This window comes from Salvelinus fontinalis, chromosome 9 (genome assembly GCF_029448725.1).
Source record: "Salvelinus fontinalis isolate EN_2023a chromosome 9, ASM2944872v1, whole genome shotgun sequence".
Taxonomy (NCBI): Eukaryota; Metazoa; Chordata; class Actinopteri; order Salmoniformes; family Salmonidae; genus Salvelinus; species Salvelinus fontinalis.
Window position 1 is genome coordinate 36,306,415 of NC_074673.1, and position 20,908 is coordinate 36,327,322.

The 20,908-nt window shown below is 42.2% G+C and overlaps 2 protein-coding genes across 4 annotated transcripts in view; both read right to left on the reverse strand.

Annotated features, from left to right (window-relative positions):
• LOC129862499 (neuritin-like) overlaps positions 1-6,203 on the reverse strand; it is a 28,149-nt gene extending 21,946 nt beyond the window's left edge. Inside the window, exon 1 of the mRNA XM_055934234.1 lies at positions 5,958-6,203. Coding sequence (XP_055790209.1) covers positions 5,958-6,012 — 55 coding nt within the window. The 5' untranslated portion in view covers positions 6,013-6,203. The remainder of the gene's footprint in view (positions 1-5,957) is intronic.
• A 322-nt stretch (positions 6,204-6,525) lies between these two features.
• Positions 6,526-20,908, reverse strand: part of LOC129862500 (enhancer of mRNA-decapping protein 4-like) — a 56,123-nt gene continuing 41,740 nt past the window's right edge. For all 3 annotated transcript variants that reach the window (XM_055934236.1, XM_055934237.1, XM_055934235.1), the window contains exons 20-29: positions 16,792-16,935; positions 16,662-16,710; positions 15,676-15,859; positions 14,781-14,936; positions 14,557-14,672; positions 13,941-14,106; positions 13,482-13,668; positions 12,871-13,090; positions 12,551-12,714; positions 6,526-11,157 (exon numbers count right to left, since the gene is read on the reverse strand). In XM_055934236.1, coding sequence (XP_055790211.1) covers positions 10,974-11,157; positions 12,551-12,714; positions 12,871-13,090; positions 13,482-13,668; positions 13,941-14,106; positions 14,557-14,672; positions 14,781-14,936; positions 15,676-15,859; positions 16,662-16,710; positions 16,792-16,935 — 1,570 coding nt within the window. In that variant the 3' untranslated portion in view covers positions 6,526-10,973. The remainder of the gene's footprint in view (positions 11,158-12,550; positions 12,715-12,870; positions 13,091-13,481; positions 13,669-13,940; positions 14,107-14,556; positions 14,673-14,780; positions 14,937-15,675; positions 15,860-16,661; positions 16,711-16,791; positions 16,936-20,908) is intronic.

A 20,908-nucleotide genomic window follows, 5' to 3' on the forward strand; every position in this document is an offset into this window, starting at 1 on the left:
AGAAGAAAGGTCTTTGTTTCTGGCCATTTTTGAGCCTGTAATCGAACCCACAAATGCTGATGCTCTTGATACTCAACTTGTCTAAAGAAGGACAGTTTTATTGCTTCTTTAATCAGAACAACAGTTTTCAGCTGTGCTAACATAATTGCAAAAGAGTTTTCTAATGATCAAGTAGCCTTTTAAACTGATAAACTTCGATTAGCTAACACAATATGCATTGGAACACAGGAGTGATGGTTGCTGATAATGGGCCTCTGTACGCATATGTAGATATTCCATAAAACATCTGTAGTTTCATTTACAACATTAACAATGTCTACACTGTATTTCTGATCAATTTTATGTTATTTTAATGGACAAAAAATGTGCTTTTCTTTCAAAAACATGGACATTTCTAAGTGACCCCAAACTTTTGAACGGTAGTGTAGGCATATTAAAAGTACCTATTCTACTTCTGTAATTACAAATCTGCTCTCAAATATATTGTTTTGCAATTGCTAAAGTACTGTAACAACATTTTAATATTAGTGTTGTTGCATGCAGTGTTACTACACAGATAAGAGAGTTCCATGGCGGACTCCCTATTCACCCAAGGGGCCCAAGAGGTTTAAGTAAGTACACAGATAAGAGCAACTTGCTGTAAAAGATTACCTAAGATAAATATTGGAAACAAGAAGATGAGTGGATGGATCCACAAAAAGAAAAAACACATGAAGCTTCAACTAGCTCTCACAGTCTCACGTCAGAATTAGATGTTCATCCATGTTTCTCACAGTGTACCCAATTGTTATACTTGAGTAAACGCAAAGATACCTTAATAGAAAATGACTCAAGCAAAAGTGAAAGTCACCCAGTCAAATACTACTTGAGTAAAAGTCTAAAAGTATTTGGTTTAAAATTTACTTAAGTATCAAAAGTAAATGTAATCACTAAAATATACTTAAGTATCAAAAGTACAAGTATAAATCATTTAATATTCATTAAATTAAGCAAACCAGACGGCATGATTTTCTTTTCTTTTTTATTTCCGTATAGCCAGGGGCACACTTCAACACTCAGACATAATTTACAAACTAAGCATTTGTGTTTAGTGAGTCTGCCAAATCAGAGGCATTGGGGATGACCAGGGATGTTCTCTTGATAAGTGTGTGAATTAGACAATTTTCCTGTCCTGCAATGCATTCAAAATGTAACTAGTACTTTTGGGTGTCAGGGAAAATGTAAGGAGAAAAAAGTACATTATTTTCTTTAGGAATGTGGTGAAGTAAAAGTTGCCAACAATATAAGTAGTAAAGTAAAGTACAGATACCCCAAAAACTACTTAAGTAGTACTTTAAAGTATTTTTTACTTAAGTAATTTCCACCACTGGTTTCTCAAACATTCATTTTCGAAGTTGTTGCAAACGTCAAATTTTGAAGTGTTTAAGGTTAAGTTTAGGCATTAACTCAGAAACTTTGAGGTTAGGCATTGAGGGTTAAGGTTTGGGATAGGCTTAAAACAAAAATCTAAAAAATAATATTGCTGGATTCAAACTTGCAACCAATCAGAGGCAAATTCCTCCTCGAAGGTAACAGCGCTCACTGTTGCCCCTAGTGGACGGTTACCACATCGTCTTCCGACATCCTCAGACATGGGTGGATGTCGATTAAAGACTTGTATCACGGGTGACCTGGCTGGAATCAAAGGCTGACCTGGCTGGAATCAAAGGCTGCAGGCACATTGCTTTGATCCACATGGCTAAAGAGATGGTTACAAACAGTTACATATCCTCTGTGAGTACACTGCCAGCATTCCTTGTTTCCTGTATCCCATACTGTTGAAACTGAGACAACTGAGACAAACGAAGAGGCCAGAGAGATTATCTCTGAACAAGAGTGATGAGTTGATTCTACATGGAGTTAGCCAGCCGCCCCTCATCTTTACATTATTTCACTTAAAAGCTTGTTAAGAGAATTCACAACGGAGCTTGAATTAAAGATGAATATCGAAAAACTGTTTACTTAGCGACTGTTATGTAAAGTGATAAAAAAGTGAGTGAGAACACTCAGATCTATGCCTTTAATGAACTTCACCTGAGCAGCTAACATGTCTAGTGCCCCTAAGACTGAAAGTTCTGGCTGCGTTTGCCAAGGCCTCCCGACCACCGTGTACCAGGCTAGCCAGCCCAGCTCAGAGGCACTGTGACAAGTGGAGGCTCCAAAGCACACAGAGGTAATGCCAACAACCTGGCTGATTATGCCAGCCCAGTTTTATGGGGCAGGGAATCCCTTCAACAGTTTTCATCTCCTTTCTCCCTGTGCTGTGTTCATGAAGCACTGTTTAGAGTAGTCTTGAACTGCAGAAGATTGTATGGGGAAATCTAATACATTTCAATAAAAATGCGATTTGCAGATGGAGTTTTCATGCAGATATTTAGAGTAAAAATTAACTGACTTCCTGCAAGTTGTTAAGCACATGTTGACAGAATGGAAGTTTTGACACAAAGCAAAGCACTCAGTGAGACAGTGACAGAACACTCTGACACTACGATAAGAGCCTTTCCCCATGCGGTTCATTCTATGACTACTGAGCATCAGCATCCCTCTCTCCCTCTCTGTGTTTCTGTGTTCTTAGTACTGGTCCAGGACCATGGTAGGCCATTCTCCATCTGACTAATAAATGAGCTTCCTGTGCACATTGATCCCTCTCCCCCTCATATGGAGAGTAAGTGAGAGGCTCATTGTAATGGACACAAGCGCACTGACCCACTCTGGGAGTTAATTTGTTTCTATTGACTAGAACACCGGAGTTTCCAGTTGTAACTTGTCAGGGTTAGCATAGGCTTCTACAGAGCTGAAGCTCCATGCTCACTCCACTCAACAACAGATGGGAATAGGGGGACGATTACATCACTGTCTAGCCCTAGTGTCCATTGCACACACTCTATCTGACCTTTTGATAGGAGGGTTGTGTTCTCCAGGTACATAACCCAATTTAATTATATTACTCAGTCTGCAAACCAGAATTTGTAAGATCCTGGTCGAATGAAACAGACGGAGGCCCAGCTAAAATAGTTAAAAATGTTTATTCACGGGAACGTTCTAAAGTCAAGAATACAAAACAATACATTTTATACTGACTTCTCACGCCCACACATTCACACAACCATACGCACACACATACACACAAACAGACACACACACATATCCTGCTACGCACACACTGTCTTACTACCCAGCCAACAGAGATTAGTGACCTTGTCCTTGACACGTACTCCCTGTTCTCTCCCAATCTCTAGTCAGGTCGGCACCAAGCTCAGACAATCTGTGTTTATAATACCATAAAGACATATTGTCTTTACCCTAATTCTGACTAGACTACACATTTATTGATTATGATTTTATACATTCTAATCAATTCCATACAATTATATGTTTCAGGGAGGAATATTCTAATCATTCAATTCACAGATCATTTTCACCTAACACCTTTGCTCGGCCTTTACTCCTTGTTCTCTTCTCTATGACATGACCTCTGAAGCTACCCTATAACTGTTCATCTTAGCCAAACGTATAGCATTGTTATGAAAACAGATGGGAAGAGATACCTGACTATCTATGCCCATACCTCAGAGTTACGGTACGCAACCCCCCCCCGCCCATGAGAGCATCTGCTGCCTACACAGAACAAAGCACCAGGGACATAAGTTGCAGCAACCTTGGGCATATTGGGAGCCAAGTGAGTTCTCTTCTTCCTCAATATCTCTCCAAGCACACAACACATCAAGTCACTGACACAAAATCACAGCTGAATCACACACGACTCATTAGTGCTAGAGGAAACAAGTTCCTGTAACTCCTCAAAACAGAAGTATAAAAGTCAGTCTACCTATGAATATTAATTCTCAGCCTTGGCTGAAGGTGGAGTGTCACGGGGTGTCATGCACGGCTGCTGTTTCATTTCACAGCGTTTGTTTAGGGACTCCACGCCACTCTTAAGTCTGTGCTGGAGAGAGGAGACAGAGAGAGGGTGAGGGGAGGAGGTAATTATTGGGACAGGGCTGATGTGAAGTTGTGGAAAGCTTAGAGGGGCTGTGTCTGATTAATCATATGCACAATTCAGGTGGAGAAATTAAATTCCTCTCCATGCCTCCCCGTATGCTCCTTAATTACTAAACTCTTCAGCAACCGAATCAGAAGCTTAATTTACAAACAAAGGATTCAAGAGAGGCACTTTATATTGCCTTAATTGTGAGGTGTTGGAGCTATGTTGATGAGATGACTACAAAGTTGCAGATTATCCATTGAAGTACAGCGAGGACGGGGGATGGTAGATGTACCAGACTGGTGATCTGATAGATATTACATGCAAAGGCTGAATAAAAATGAGGAGGACATGGTTGGTGTGAGAATGTGTGATATGGGTGTGAACCATGAATTATCATGGGGAAATGAAGATCAGTAATGAAGTCACGAAGAGAGAGGAAAGTGAATGCAATTCTACTAGAGAGCATGAACCTGATTTAATGAGGAAGTAATGTCTGCTTCATATGCTTGTGTACTGCAGTAAAATTCCTTTAGAACACTCTCAAACCACAGAGGCATAAATTGAGAGAATCCTGTTATATCATACATTTTTCTCTCAATGGCTGGTCTAACATAGCCTATAGCAGGGTTCCCCAAATCTGTTAGAAAGTATTCCCATGCATAATAGAGAGACATCATTACAAATCATTTGTAGACTGGAAACGTGACCATTAAAAGCCCCAACAGATATATTATTTGACAAAAAAATGATTTCAAACCTTGCTTACGTTTGTATATGATCACATCTGTTTAGGCTTCTTGTGTTCTGGACCCCTGACCATCCACTCAACTAAAATGTGTCCTGCGCCTGAATCTAGTCGATCCCTGGTCTATAGTATGTATGGGCGATGCACATTCGACGCTGTATGACTATAAAAGTCAACCACTCACGGGACAGATAATACTTTCCCTCTAATATTATGCAGAATGAAGGCTGCCAATAATGAGCGCCAGGGAAAAGTAACATAACATGATAACCTCTTGGGATAATCCTTCCAAAGGTTGTGTGGTGTGTGTGCTTTGTTTTTTTACCAATATGTTTCACACGAAAATAAGTTAAGATTGAGGGATGGCTATGATCCGCACTGGCCGAAAGGAGGACTATTCTGCTTGTGAGCCACACAGGTTCAGATGAGATACCTGTGCTACTTTATGGAGTCTATCAGGGGAAGGCAAATGCGATTCATTCATTATTCATTTCCATTGGCATCTTTTCGCATTCAATTCCCCAATGGATAGTAGGCTATTACATCAGCCCCTCCTTGGGAAGAGGAATAAGCTGAGGGAATCGAGGTGACGGGTTCAGGTGTCCCGACAGAGCATACAACTATTTCAGAATGCAGACAATATAATGCGTAGGCTATTATAATAACGAGACAGTGCAAATTTGTTCTTCTAGATGTTGTATTCACTGACGCCACACACGCTGACGCTTCGACTGCGCTTGGGAATGTAGTGTAATAGGCTACCCAAGAACAAAGCGCATGTGAATTCAAATCTATTACAATGGTAGACGACTAATATAATAGGACCTACTATACAATACGACCAAATATGGTAAAACGACTAAAAAAAGATAGTAAATTGTTTACTTGCCTCATCTCTTTGCAATCATTTAACTCATTTTAATCTGTAACCTAGCTTTACGTCTGCAAATCTGTTAATTATCCATTCAAACATTTATATAAAAAAACATTTTGAACTCACGAATTTTGTACCTAGGCACCGATAAAATGTGAAATATTTTCTGGTTTCCACTTTAGCGCGACTCGTTCCCCTATAATTTAGAGGTGTATTTAATAAATCCCACCCAAGAACCCCCACATAGTACGAACAAATTAAACTTTACTGTTATTTCTATATAAAAAATATATTTCTAAGTAAACACTTACTCAGATGGAGAGCAAGAGGCAAGAAAATACACGCGTAATTCACGAGGGATACCATTCTGCTCAGGCCACTCAATTCAGAAAAAAGACGCGTCTGAAACAAGTAAAAATCCGCGTCAAAGTGTTACAATCCGTTTGCTGAGCACAGCTACTTTGCTACATAGGTGAGAGCGTTGCTCAGTATCATGTTCATGAGAAGAGCGCCTACTCTTATGTATGCATCTCTATGGTGTATCTAGTGTGCGTGAGGGAGGGCGCATTTACGCGGAGTAGGGCAGACTCAAAATCTCGTCTCCACCTATCATGACCCATTAGATGGATACCGATATGTAGGGGAGAAAAGTGCTATGTTAACCTCAATGTGGCAATTAACCCATGTTCATCCTCATGGGAAAAAACATGCTTATGTCAAAAAGTTACCATCTTTAGTTTTACGCGCGCGTTTATGCACCCGCTTCAAACAACTCCTATGTGGAAGGGGGATTCGGCTATTATCTTTACCACAAAATGTAAAAACGTAAATGTGGTGTCGAATAGGCTACATGTGAAATAAAGGGCCCTATGCAATGCATTAACCATTTTTTTTATTTGTTTTATTCCAAAACGTTTAGGGTAAAAGAAACAAGTAAAATATACAACAATCCAAGCACAGGGAACAAAGCACGATGGAAATTACAAACGATCAAAATGAGTAATACACAAAACATGATTTCACTGTTTTTGAAAATTAGAAAAAAATATTTAGATTGTATAGCGTTTATGTACAAGCGTACTATTATCAACATTCGTGTCTGATTCTTGTTGCTTAACCTTGATCAATATGAAACATAAGTAAAACTAAGAGCTTCGAAACCATCCTGCTTTTACACTTCAGGTCAAACAACTGCTATTCCAGTTACCAGACATGTAACTTAATACAATAAAAGATGGATCATCAATGTCCTCCATCACGGACAGATTCGTCCTCACTCTCAACCTTCGAGAAAAATACATTACTGCCTGCTTTACACAGCTTTGTGGCTTGGTAATACAGATGGCTTATAACCTTGAATGTAGTAGTTTGCCTTTTTATGCATGGTTCTCCTGAACATACAGGCATACCTAGCTTATTGTCAATCAATCAGCAGCTGAAGATGACCTAGCAACTATATAGTGTTCACTGATGAAACTCAAATAATTGAAGCAAAGAAAAACTGGGAGTTGAGAATCAACTTTCAACAAGTCATGTTAAATAAATTGGAGCTTATCAAACAAACCACTACTATGGTCAAACATAATTCTGACCTGGTAAACTAAGCATGTCTCAGGACTAGTGTGCAGGACTGGCAAGAAACACCTCCAAGCTTAGCTCACACTGCCCTATGTCCCCTTCATTCTGCTTTAGGTCTAAGAAAGGAACCAGAACGTTCATAACAAATAACTGTCCTTGAAATTAGATGACAAGACATCAATAGCAGAGATTGACATTTTGGAATTTGTAAGACAAGATGAGCATAGGTTTAAACTTTTCCCATCACTCTTACAGTAAAGTGTAATTACATAACCAATAATTGATAAGACCTATTCCAGCCAGCCTGTCTATTGTCAAATCATGTTTGTATTCCTAATGCAAAGATGCTCTTCCTGTGCCATTTGAACCCTTGTTTGCAAAATAAGTCATTGATAAGTGTGTGTAAAAATCCAGTAACGCACTCTTTTACAGTCAGGCAAATACGGTTCATTTACACAATTGTTTCAAATGGCATAACAACATCTAAAGGTAGTGGAGAACAAATCCCCATCAGTGAAGTACAATAAGGCACTTACTATAAATGTTTTGTTCCTGCACATGTAAGGTTTGAGAGGGAAAACCAACATCTTATTTGCATGACAATCAACTGACCAGTGGCATAGTAGGCATTGTGCTGTTGACATTCATAATGCAAACCAACATTGTGGAGTTTCACGGGTCTGTACCAAGATAATTAGACAATTTTAACTTGTTTAGAAGACAAATACTTTTTAATACATTAAGCCATGCTCCCAGTTAGTTGAACTTTCCAACTAGACTTTGCAAGTTGCCTAAAAGAAACCATGCTAAAAAATATTAATGTGATTGCATTCAAACAAAGGGCTGCCCTCTAAAGAACAGGAGAAGTACATCAGGTTTACGAACATAACTTGGATATCCTGATGCAAAAACGAGGCCAGTATAAGTAACAATTTGTTAGAAGCATTTTCTATGGATTATAAATACTTCAATAAGTCGTGAAGCAAGTTCATAAAATCATACAAGTCTTACAAATGTTAAGGATTGTTGGTATAAAAAAAAACGAAGGCAAAAAAAAAAAAAAAAAATCTGAGTCTTGAGTGAATTTTGTCGATGTGCCATCAAAAGAGTTGACCTTATTAAGCTATACATGTGGACGGCCCTTTTAGTTTCTAAGACTCCACAAGCATACTCCTGTCCTATGTACATAGTAACACGGAAATATCAGAGAAAGGAAATACTAACAGTGTAGATTGAAAGCCTACTGTAGAAGTCCCTCAAAGCGAAATACACTGGATTTAACAGAATGGTTGAATATACAGAAAACATAATACAACATAAAAGGCTCATCCATCTGTAACGACTGTCTACATTTAGGATAGGTATTTCTCAAACAGCCTCGTGGATATGACAAGGAAAAGACAAATAGATGGTAATGGCAAGGTTCGTAGTACTCATGAACAGCGGGTTTCACACTGAAAAAAATCCTTCAATCTACACAAGTCCAAAAAGGGCAAACCCAGTCTGTTCTTGCCATTTCTACACGTAAAAATTAAAGATAAAACAAAATGTTCCATTTCGATGAACAATGCATCAAAATGTGTTGAGGGTACAGAGAGTGCAGAGCCATTGGAAAGTATTCAGACCCCTTGCCTTTTCCCACATTTTATTACATTACAGTTTGATTCTAACATGGATTTAATAAAAGTCCTCAGCAATCTACACACAATAACCAATAATGACAAGGCAAAAACAGGTTTTTTAGACATTTTTCAAATGTATTAAAAATAAAAAACAGAAATACCTTATTTACATAGGTATTCAGACCCTTTGCTATGAGACTCAAAATTGAGCTCAGGTGAATCCTGTTTCCATTTATCATCCTTGAGATGTTTCTACAACTTGGAGTCCACCTGTGGTAAATTCAATTTATTGGACATGATTTGGAAAGGGGCACACCTGTCTATATAAGGTCCCACAGTTGACAGTGCATGTCAGAGCAAAAACCAAGCCATAAGTTTGAAGTAATTGTCCATAGAGCTCAGAGACAGGATTGTATCGAGACAAAGATCTGGGGAAGGGTACCAAAAAAATGTCTGCAGCATTGAAGGGTCCCAAGAACACCTTAAATGGAATAAATTTGGTACCCCAATACTCTTCCTAGAGCTGGCTACCCAACCAAACTGAGCAATCAGGGGAGAAGGGCCTTCGTCAGGGAGGTGACCAAGAACCCGATGGCCACTGACAGAGCCCTAGAGTTCCTCTGTGGAGATGGGAGAACCTTCCAGATGGACAACCGTCCAGATGGACAACCAACTCTGCAGCACTCCACCAATCAGGCCTTTATGGTAGACTGGCCAGACGGAAGCCACTCCTCAGTAAAAGGCACACGATAGCCTGCTTGGAGTTTGCCAAAAGGCACCTTAAGGACTCTCAGACCATGAGGAACAAGATTCTCTGGTCTGATGAAACCAAGATTGAACTCTTTGTCCTGAATGCCAAGCATCACGTCTGGAGGAAACTTGGCTCCATCCCTACGGCGAGGCATGGTGCTGTGGGATGTTTATTTTTATTTTTTTTAAATCCCATTTTCTCCCCAATTTTCGTGGTATCCAATCGCTAGTAATTACTACCTTGTCTCATCGCTACAACTCCCGTACGGGCTCGGGAGAGACGAAGGTCGAAAGCCATGCGTCCTCCGAAGCACAACCCAACCAGCCGTACTGCTTCTTAACACAGCGCGCCTCCAACCCGGAAGCCAGCCGCACCAATGTGTCGGAGGAAACACCGTGTACCTGGCCCCCTTGGTTGGCGCGCACTGCGCCCGGCCCGCCACAGGAGTCGCTGGAGCGCGATGAGACAAGGATATCCCTACCGGCCAAACCCTCCCTACCCCGGACGACGCTATGCCAATTGTGCGTCGCCCCACGGACCTCCCGGTCGCGGCCGGCTGCGACAGAGCCTGGGCGCGAACCCAGAGACTCTGGTGGCGCAGTTAGCACTGCGATGCAGTGCCCTAGACCACTGCGCCACCCGGGAGGCCTGTGGGATGTTTTTCAGCGGCAGTAACTAGTATACTAGTCAGGATCGAGGCAAAGATGAAATAGAGCAAAGTACAGAGATCCTTGATGAAAACCTGCTCCAGAGCGATCAGGACCTAAGACTGAGACGAAGGTTCCCCTTCCAACAGAACAACGACCCTAAGCACACAGCCAAGACAACGCAGGAGTGGCTTCGGGAAAAGTCTCTGAATGTCCTTGAGTGGCCCAGCCAGAGCCCGGACTTGAACCTGATCAAACATCTCTGGAGAGACCTGAAAATAGCTGTGCAGCGACGCTCCCCATCCAACCTGACAGAACTTGAGAGGATCTGCAGAGAAGAATGGGAGAAACTCCCTAAATATAAGTGTGCCAAGCTTGTAGCATCATACCCAAGAAGAGGGTCTGAATACTTTGTAAATGTAATATTAAAATTTTTCATTTTTTATAAATTAGCAAACATTTTTGCTTTGTCATTATGGGGTAATCTGTGTAGATTGAGGGGAAAAAACGATGTAATCAATTTTAGAATAAGGCTGTAACCTAACAAAATGTGGAAAAGGTCAAGGGGCCTGAATACTTTCCGATGGCTCTGTACATCATGCTCACATCTATTGAACAACAGCTCTGCTCCCCTCAGCACATCAACGAAACTCACTGCACATTGTTCTAACTCTGTGGGAGCAGAACCGGGAAGTGAAGGGGCTCCATCATTGGGCGCCAAGCACAGAACTAGTGATTGACCAGGCCCTGAAGCATCATCACCAGGCGCCGGGCTCTCTTGCTGAGAGGACTGTGTGGGTCTGACTGCAGGAACTGGAACAGCTTCTGTCGGACCTGGGACAGCACCGCACTCATGTGGTCCCTCGTCACCGGATCACCATGGTCCAGGTTCATCACAGCATCCTCCAAGTAACTGATACAGACAGAGAGAAGGTTAGCAAACATAAATTAGATATTATATATATATATATATATATATATATATATACACATACATACACACACACCGTGGGCTTTTAGAAGACTCGAATTGTACCATTTTAGCCAATAGTGTTATTGGCTTGCATGTCCCGACAAAGTTGCCCTAATTACCTTGCATCCGATGGCAAAGATTTGAATGGCTTGATTAAAACAGTAAACGCAGTAGAGTGACTCTGATCGCCCAGCAGCACTGTCCTGTTACCCAGTCCAGTGGCTCAACCCAAATGCATCGCATCAGATTGTTCCAATTTTACATCTGCAGACCTAATCCAAAGCATTTAAAACCTCTAAGCACACTTCTCTCAATGGTAATCTTGGGGCTTAAGAGCCATTAACCCTCCCAACGCTCAAAGGGACCAATTTCCCTCTAATTTCAGCAAAGCCCTACATTTATATATATCACATACCTTGGACAACAGCCCAATCAGGTCTCTTCTCTACTGAGACTGATATGCCCTTAAAAGCCCTTGCAAAGTTAAACTGACAGTCCTTAAATTTTGAGGTCAAAATAAGTTTATACAACAGATATTTCGTACCATGCATTAAAAAAGGCATGGAATGTTTGAAAAAGGCCCTTCATATGTACAGCCTCAGCTACAGATTCAGTCCCGCAGATGGTGTAGAACTCTCAACAGCTGGCCAGTATCAGGCTGATAGTTTAGGGTGCCATTCAAACTGGATTAAGACTGATCATTTGAGCTCTTAAAGAGCAGTAAAGGGACTTGGCAGTGCATTGTCTGGACATGTTTTCATATTCATAGGCCTGTCATGTTCCTATTACACACATTTTTTACGTGGTCTAAATTCGTAAAAAGCAGTAGAGCTACAGTTTGATACAGCTCAACATGGAGGAAATGTGACTAAGGTTGGTCAATCAGTATATTCCTTGAGGGAGGCTTGTAAAAGAGAGCACAAACCTGATTAAGAGCAAACGCGTTCTTAAACACATCCACGGTGTGTTTAAGAATTAAAATGGATGTGTTTTGATATTAAGAACACCTGCTCTTTCCATGACAGACTGACCAGGTGAAAGCTATGATCCCGTATTGATGTAATCTGTTAAATCCACTTCAATCAGTGTAGATGAAGGGGAGACAGGTTAAAGGATATTTAAGGCTTGAGACAATTGAGACATGGATTGTGTATGTGTGCCATTCAGAGGGTAAATGGGCAAGACAAAAAATGTAAATGCCTTTGAACAGGGTATGGTAGTAGGTGCCAGGTGCACCAGTTTGCGTCTAGAACGCTGCTGGGTTTTTCACGATCAACAGTTTCCTATGTTTCCAGCCTACTTATGACATGCTCCTGTGGGTGCGCATGCGTACCTGATCTTGAGCTCAGAGCGTGTGGCCAGGTTAGTGGACAGCTGCTGTATGAGGGACAGCAGCACTGGCTGGATGAGGGGGCAGGGATGCTGGCCAAACACCTGCTGGGAGTCGATGGTCTCGCACACATACAGAACCAGGTTCAGGTCAGAGGCAGACAGGGCCTATAGAGGAAGGGGGTTGGAGGAGAAGAGAGATCAGACGCCACATGTATCTTTAAATGATGCCCTCTGACATCCACCACGCATTGGACAGGACAGGCTGTGAGCCTGGGATGGGTGGAGGTGTATCAGGGAGGCAGAAGGGAGCAGGACTCTCACCTGTTGGAAGGCCTGGTTGAGCTGTCCCTGCTGCAGCAGCTGCAGGATGCTGGCTTGCTGGGCCTGGTAGTCCAGGTGTGCGGTGGGGACAGGCGTGCCTGCAGCAGAGCGCATGGCCTGCATGATGCTGGAGTTCACAGCTGCCTGCTGCTCCTTCATGGCCATACTCACCTCACCCTTCACAATGCGCTGCACCTGGGTCAGGATCGAGTCCTGCAAGCTGGACACAGGACCGAACCGGCACCGTTATATACCCAAGGTACATTATCAAAACATTGAAATGGTCGAAAATGTGTAAATTCCTAAACATACATTTTTTAAACACTTTTAAAAAGTTATTCAGTCCAACCTAAAAATCTATAAACTCAAGTGCCATGAAATTAATTGCATCGCAAACTGTGGTTCAATCTAATTTATGTACTGAAATTAAGCAAGGATTAAGGTGTTTGTTCCTGCTCAACCAATCCATTACACAGCCACTCAATATGGCAACCCAAACTGCTTGCTAAGGCATCTGTTTGTGATGTCTGATCAATCTCTAGTTGCTTTACCAATCACTAATACAAAAAGAAAAGAAATTGAGCTTTCTGTTGGGCGTTGGTTGGACTTACTTTCCCACCGTCATGTGGAGCTGATGCTGGACCTCAGAGCGGACACTTGCTGTGATGGTGGTGGCCAGCTGATCCGTTGAGTTCTGGAAAGTGTCAATCATCTGTTGCAGCTGGCCAATCATAGGATCCCGTGCTTCCTGCTCATGCTGCTTCTTGTTCTTCACATGGGTCTCCAGTTGCTGGATATCTACAGAGGAAAACAAACATACTCAGTACAACACAAAGATCTGTCAGGCATATTCAGATGTGCTGTTAGCATAATATAAAATCAGCTGAATAAACAAATATTTACAACGCATACAAAGCCCACTGCTCTTCTTGAAATAAACATATGATAAATGCAAAAAGCTAAAAATGAGGCTAAGTTCTTGACCTTGCTCTCGTGGTACTGCATAAAGCTAAGAAACGGCCTGGAGTAGAAATGCTGAGGGTTAACAGTTGGTAATAGGATTGTCTTACACTCATGGGTGCCCTGCTTAAAGCTCTCATTGATCTGCTGGAACATAGACTGGCAGCCCCTCTCAAACACAGGCAGCACAATGCCCTGGAAAGCATCCTTGTAGGCAGCCTGGATAGGCCCCTGCATTGCCTCGGCAGCTGCACGGCCAATAGCATCTGTGGTGTTCTGCACAGGAAGGGATAGAGGGATAAAGATGAATGCTTCAGGTCATTTTTATGTGTGCATTTTGACTGAAGACTGAATAAGAGAGTACTGAATAAGTGAGCTATAACAACTTTACATTCCCAGATCCAATGACCAACCTAGGCTCTAGAGCAGAGGTTACCAAACTTTGTCCCACGACCCCATTTTAATATGCGAGAGCCGTGGAAGGAAAGACATGTGTTCCTGAGAGTCTTAGCTTTCAGAAAATTGGGTCATTACAGCTTATAGCATCAACCGTTCAAAAGTTAACCAAATTTATATGGAAAAAACAGAACCCCTAATAGCAGATATCCAAGGTTACTCACGTGACTGCTGTTCTATGAACTAAGCGGCATATTATAATTTATTTTCAATCCCAAGCTTTGGAAATGCTGCTCTAGAGACCGTGATGATCTGAAAGTTGCCACTAACCTTTGACTTCACAACTTTGCTAATGTTCTCCTTCAGTGCTGCCTCCACAGCAGTCAGCTTAGCAGCAATGGTGTTACTCATCTGGGCAGTGACAGGCTCCAGGCTCTTGGTGATAGCTGTGAAGTAAGTCCAAACAGTTACCTCTCAGTGATTTTACACAGTGAAACACATATTTGATAAAAAAACAGAATATTTTATAGGAAAAATGAAGGAAGTGTACTAACTGGGAGGAACAGTCTTCTTCATCTCCTCTCGGAGAGTCTTGTCCAGACGATTACAAAGGGTGTTACTGAGAGTTTGACCCAGCTGCTGCGAGAGATGCTCCTGGAGCTGCTGGTTACGGCTGTGTCCCTCTGCTAAGATTCTCTCCATTCTCCTCTCTGAGAATCAACGCCGGGTCAAGGATCAGACACAGAGGAACTTGTGTGGTGGGTTGATGCAACAAAATAATGGTAAGCACCTTTTTAGAAGACAAAAGGTTCTTGGTTCATTTGAAATTAAATCCATTTAAACCACAATATTTGCATTCATAACACTGCCCTATATATTGCAGTGATCATGGTTGGACAGTGTCCCGATTTTAATACCTTCCTACCGTTCCTGTGCGAATTCCTATAGTGGACGCTAGATAAATGCTAACAAGCGAGATCAAAAATAAAAACAGATTACAAGAACAGACCCTCCAGCTCAAAGTCGCATAACTATCTCAAAAGGTTTGCTGCAAAGCAAAAAACAAATATTAGACAGCAAGGATCTTGATCCTGGAGGGGATTGAGTGTCTCTGCTGTAACCAAGAAAGCTTGATCTTACAAGCTAGCAAGTTAGCCAACCAAATGCATAGCTGGAGCCTTGAGCTAGAAAGAATGTATTAGATAGTTACACTTATAGTTATAAAATATTTAGCTGGCAGTAATGAATTTCAAGTGTGACTTGATCACCCCTCTTGAGCACACAACATTAAATTGTCATGAAAGCTTCCTTTTGCTCCTTGTCGTGTGCTCTTTGTAAACAAAGCAGCTGCATTGGGGAACGGCTTCTCATATACAATTTTCTATGTTAGCAGAAAAAAGGGAGGTCTAGGAGTTATTGTAATTTGTAACATCCCAGTTGTTAGGATACGTTCGTGCTCCTGCTGGCTGACCATGACGTGCTCTACGTGGGCTATGACAGAGCTCTGCACGGCATCCATGTGGCCCGTCACTCTCTGAAGCAGCTCCAGCTGACTCTGATGGAGCTCCGCTATCTCCCTCTGCTGGTTACGGAGCAAAATCAGAAGCTCTTCCAGCACCTCTGGGTTCATCTGCTACAGGTCACATCAGATGACAAGAGAGGAAAGTTTATTTATTTCACCTTTATTTAACCAGGTGGGCCAGTTGAGAACAAGTTCTCATTTACAACTGAGACCTGGCCAAGATAAAGCAAAACAGTGCGACACAAACACAGAGTTACACATGGGATAAACAAACGTACAGTCAATAACACAATAGAAAAATCTATATACAGTGTGTGCAAATGAGGTAAGGCAATAAATAGGCCATAGAGGCGAAATAATTACAATTTAGCAATTAAACACTGGAGTGATAGATGTGTAGAAGATGAATGTGCAAGTAGAGATACTGGGGTGCAAAGGAGCAAAACAATTATAATAATGGGGATGAGGTAGTTGGGTGGGCTATTTACAGATGGGCTATGTACAGGTGCAATGATCGGTAAGCTGCTCTGACAGCTGATGCTTAAAGTTTGTGAGGGAAATATAAGTCTCCAGCTTCAGTGATTTTTGCAGTTTGTTCCAGTCATTGGCAGCAGAGAACTTCAAAAGTCCATGACGTCTAAGCAAACCAGGTATACTGTATAATCTACTTATCCCATGTGGATCAGTTGGTAGAGCATAGCGCTTGCAATGCCAGAGTTGTGGGTTCGACTCCCACGGGGAAACAGTGCAAAAAATAATTTAAATGTATGCACTCACTACTGTAAGTTGCTCTGGATAAGCGCGTCTGCTAAATGACAAATGTAAACAAATGGTATTGCTGAAAATACACATAATGGGTGTACATCCTGGTGCCAGCGTCATAATCACAACTCAAACAACTATGATCACTTACCTGATGATGCTGCTCAGGCTGCCTGGACTGAGAGGCATGAGATGCATCCCTGAAAAGAGAGAAGGCAGACGGGCCATTAGACATTGAAGTAAAATAACAGAAAAAGTTTACCATGACTGCTATCACCCACCCGTCATCTTTTTTACTCTTCCTCTTTAGTTTAGGGGAGCCTCTGGGAGAACTCTTCCACTCCTTCACTGGCAGTCTTTGAGACGACCTGGCTCCACAGTTCCCTGAAGACGACTCTAGACTGGCCACCTCATCGTCATGGTCACTGTTACAGGAAATCAAAACAAGAGGTACAGGATAAGTGCCCACAGTTGGTAATAAGCAAGACTAAGGCATGGGTACAAAAAACCCTACAGGTTTAGGATGAACATTGAAGGTGCTACACATTGGATTTTTTTTGTTGTAGAAATTTTGCATTGTAATTGCAAACAAAACCCATAATATATCTGCCACTAATAGTGGAATGATGGTGTTTCACACTGCCGGAGATTTCTCCTGCCGGAGTGGCATCTGTTGTCAAAATGGGAAAGCTGTTCTGACTTTGTGGCTGTGATATCTAGTGGAAAGGGCTAATTTCCTGGTTGCAAAAATTCTACACTATTCGCTCAATTTCAGTTTGTGAGAAAACAAGCAGTTTAGTCAATCATTGTACGATCTAAATCGCTGTGAAATATAGTTTCAATAAGAAAAAAATATTGTTTTTACAACTTCTTGAAGCTGATCAAAACTTCAAACAGTGGTTTTGGTCCACCAGCTTCAAATTAGGGCTGACGCCATTCAGTCGACTGGTTGATTGTTTGGTCGATCGAGATTTAGTTGAGCAGTAGCAAATAAAAAAATCATGGTGTACAAGACACCTGTCTGACTCGTGCCTGTGAGTGGAATGATCCATTGTTGAGGCCATGGGCCTGGCACAGTCCATCAGTCTAAGACATTTGCTACAGAAATTGTATATAGTTATATTATGTAAGAACAATGGTGCAGAACAAAAAGAATATTATTTTATAACAAATGTGCTTTCTCCCACATTAGATAGTGCTCGTTGTCCACGGTTCTGAAACTCATTAGTGCGCTGTTGAATGGGCACCTTTCCCAAGACCATGTTGCTATGGGCATAATAGCAACGTTGACCAGTATATTGGTGTTGAGAACAATGCGGCGGAATTAGGAGATGAGAAAACAACACTTTCCTTAATTGTCTAAGAAAAGTGAAGAAACCCAACTTAATTAGGTCTATAATCAATAGCCTGTTAAATGTGCCTGGCTATATAAGTCATCCATATAGATAGATCTATCTGTGTTCTTTTTTTCTTGTTATATATATTTTTTTTTTTAGGTATTTACATAATAAAAAAAAAAAACTGCATTGTTGGTTAGGGCTTGCAAGTAAGCATTTCATTGAACGGTCTACACCTGTTGTATTCGGTGCATGTGACAAATAAAATTTGATATCTACAGAAATAAGACAGATCCTCCTTCTGTTGAATGTTTGTTTAGTAGCCTACTGATTCAGTGAGCACCAAGCCTCAGGCAACCACAACATGTCGGACAAACAATTACACAAATTCGTCTGTTTTTAATCTTCGCTATGCTGTAATACAGGCTTTACACTTTTTTCTCTCGTTAGACCAGCCCCCCCCCCCCCCCCCCCCCCAGAAATAATACCAGTGTATTAACACGTTTACAAATTGTCCAAAATATTCTATTTATAATAAGAGCAACCCTCCTTTGAATTAATCTCCTTAGTGTTATTATTACTATTATGATGACCATCATAATAATAACAAGTCATTATCATTAGCAGGCTTAGTAAAGCCACCATCGAGCCGTAGGCTTAAGAGAGCATCCTGTGTAATCTTAAAACCGTAACTTAGGCCTATATTTCAATACTTATATTAGGCTACTGTATCAATCAATCATTATTTTTCTTGATCTCCAGTATTTTCTACAACTAGTCAAATTTATTCCACACGTGACTTCTTTACCTCCTGAGCAACAAGTAAACATTCCCATGTTTCGAGTTTGTCACTTCCTCTGCATCCATTTTACGGTGTTTAGAGCCTGTTAAAACCAATTTATTGATGTGACTATGATATGCTATAGAGCAGCCCCTATTGGTCTCATGCATGTGTCACGTAAAGACAGCAAGGGTTGAGGGAATAGGGAATGTTATTCAAATGAGGGATTTCGGTAACATAACATTTCAGTCAGAAATGGCTGCCATTATGTTGCAGTTTCAGCAACACAGACAGCGCAATACACACTGTTGATGTTCTATGGTGGTCATTGCAGCTGGGAGAAGAGACAACGGGTGCTAGTCACAAAGTCACTCGCTGTTTTTTTAACACAGCATGTATGAGTCAGGCCCAGCACAATCAAATCAATTGCAGTCGGACTCCCTCCAGTCATTTGTGTGTCTTAATTATTTCCTCAAACTGTTTATTTAAAGCATCAAACAAGTTCAGCATATAGTGGATTTGATTAAAACACTTACAATGCAGTCAAAGTATTCAGACTCCATCTCCACATTCTGTGAATTAAATGTTCCTCAATCAATCTACACACAACACCCCATAATGACAAAGTGAAAGCATGCATATATTTTTTTATATATTTGCACATGTATTAATAAGTAGCTGACTAGCTATTTATTTTCATTACATTTACATTTAAGTCATTTAGCAGACGCTCTTATCCAGAGCGACTTACAAATTGGTGCATTCACCTTATGATATCCAGTGGAACAACCACTTTACAATAGTGCATCTAACTCTTTTAAGGGGGGGGGGGGGGGGGGGGGGTTAGAAGGATTACTTTATCCTATCCTAGGTATTCCTTAAAGAGGTGGGGTTTCAGGTGTCTCCGGAAGGTGGTGATTGACTCCGCTGACCTGGCGTCGTGAGGGAGTTTGTTCCACCATTGGGGTGCCAGAGCAGCGAACAGTTTTGACTGGGCTGAGCGGGAACTGTACTTCCTCAGAGGTAGGGAGGCGAGCAGGCCAGAGGTGGATGAACGCAGTGCCCTTGTTTGGGTGTAGGGCCTGATCAGAGCCTGAAGGTACGGAGGTGCCGTTCCCCTCACAGCTCCGTAGGCAAGCACCATGGTCTTGTAGCGGATGCGAGCTTCAACTGGAAGCCAGTGGAGAGAGCGGAGGAGCGGGGTGACGTGAGAGAACTTGGGAAAGTTGAACACCAGACGGGCTGCGGCGTTCTGGATGAGTTGTAGGGGTTTAATGGCACAGGCAGGGAGCCCAGCCAACAGCGAGTTGCAGTAATCCAGACGGGAGATGACAAGTGCCTGGATTAGGACCTGCGCCGCTTCCTGCGTGAGGCAGGGTCGTACTCTGCGAATGTTGTAGAGCATGAACCTACAGGAACGGGTCACCGCCTTGATGTTAGTTGAGAACGACAGGGTGTTGTCCAGGATCACGCCAAGGTTCTTAGCACTCTGGGAGGAGGACACAATGGAGTTGTCAACCGTGATGGCGAGATCATGGAACGGGCAGTCCTTCCCCGGGAGGAAGAGCAGCTCCGTCTTGCCGAGGTTCAGCTTGAGGTGGTGATCCGTCATCCACACTGATATGTCTGCCAGACATGCAGAGATGCGATTCACCACCTGGTTATCAGAGGGGGGAAAGGAGAAGATTAATTGTGTGTCGTCTGCATAGCAATGATAGGAGAGACCATGTGAGGATATGACAGAGCCAAGTGACTTGGTGTATAGCGAGAATAGGAGAGGGCCTAGAACAGAGCCCTGGGGGACACCAGTGGTGAGAGCACGTGGTGCGGAGACAGATTCTCGCCACGCCACCTGGTAGGAGCGACCTGTCAGGTAGGACGCAATCCAAGCGTGGGCCGCGCCGGAGATGCCCAGCTCGGAGAGGGTGGAGAGGAGGATCTGATGGTTCACAGTATCAAAGGCAGCCGATAGGTCTAGAAGGATGAGAGCAGAGGAGAGAGAGTTAGCTTTAGCAGTGCGGAGCGCCTCCGTGACACAGAGAAGAGCAGTCTCAGTTGAATGACTAGTCTTGAAACCTGACTGATTTGGATCAAGAAGGTTATTCTGAGAGAGATAGCAGGAGAGCTGGCCAAGGACGGCACGTTCAAGAGTTTTGGAGAGAAAAGAAAGAAGGGATACTGGTCTGTAGTTGTTGACATCGGAGGGATCGAGTGTAGGTTTTTTCAGAAGGGGTGCAACTCTTGCTCTCTTGAAGACGGAAGGGACGTAGCCAGCGGTCA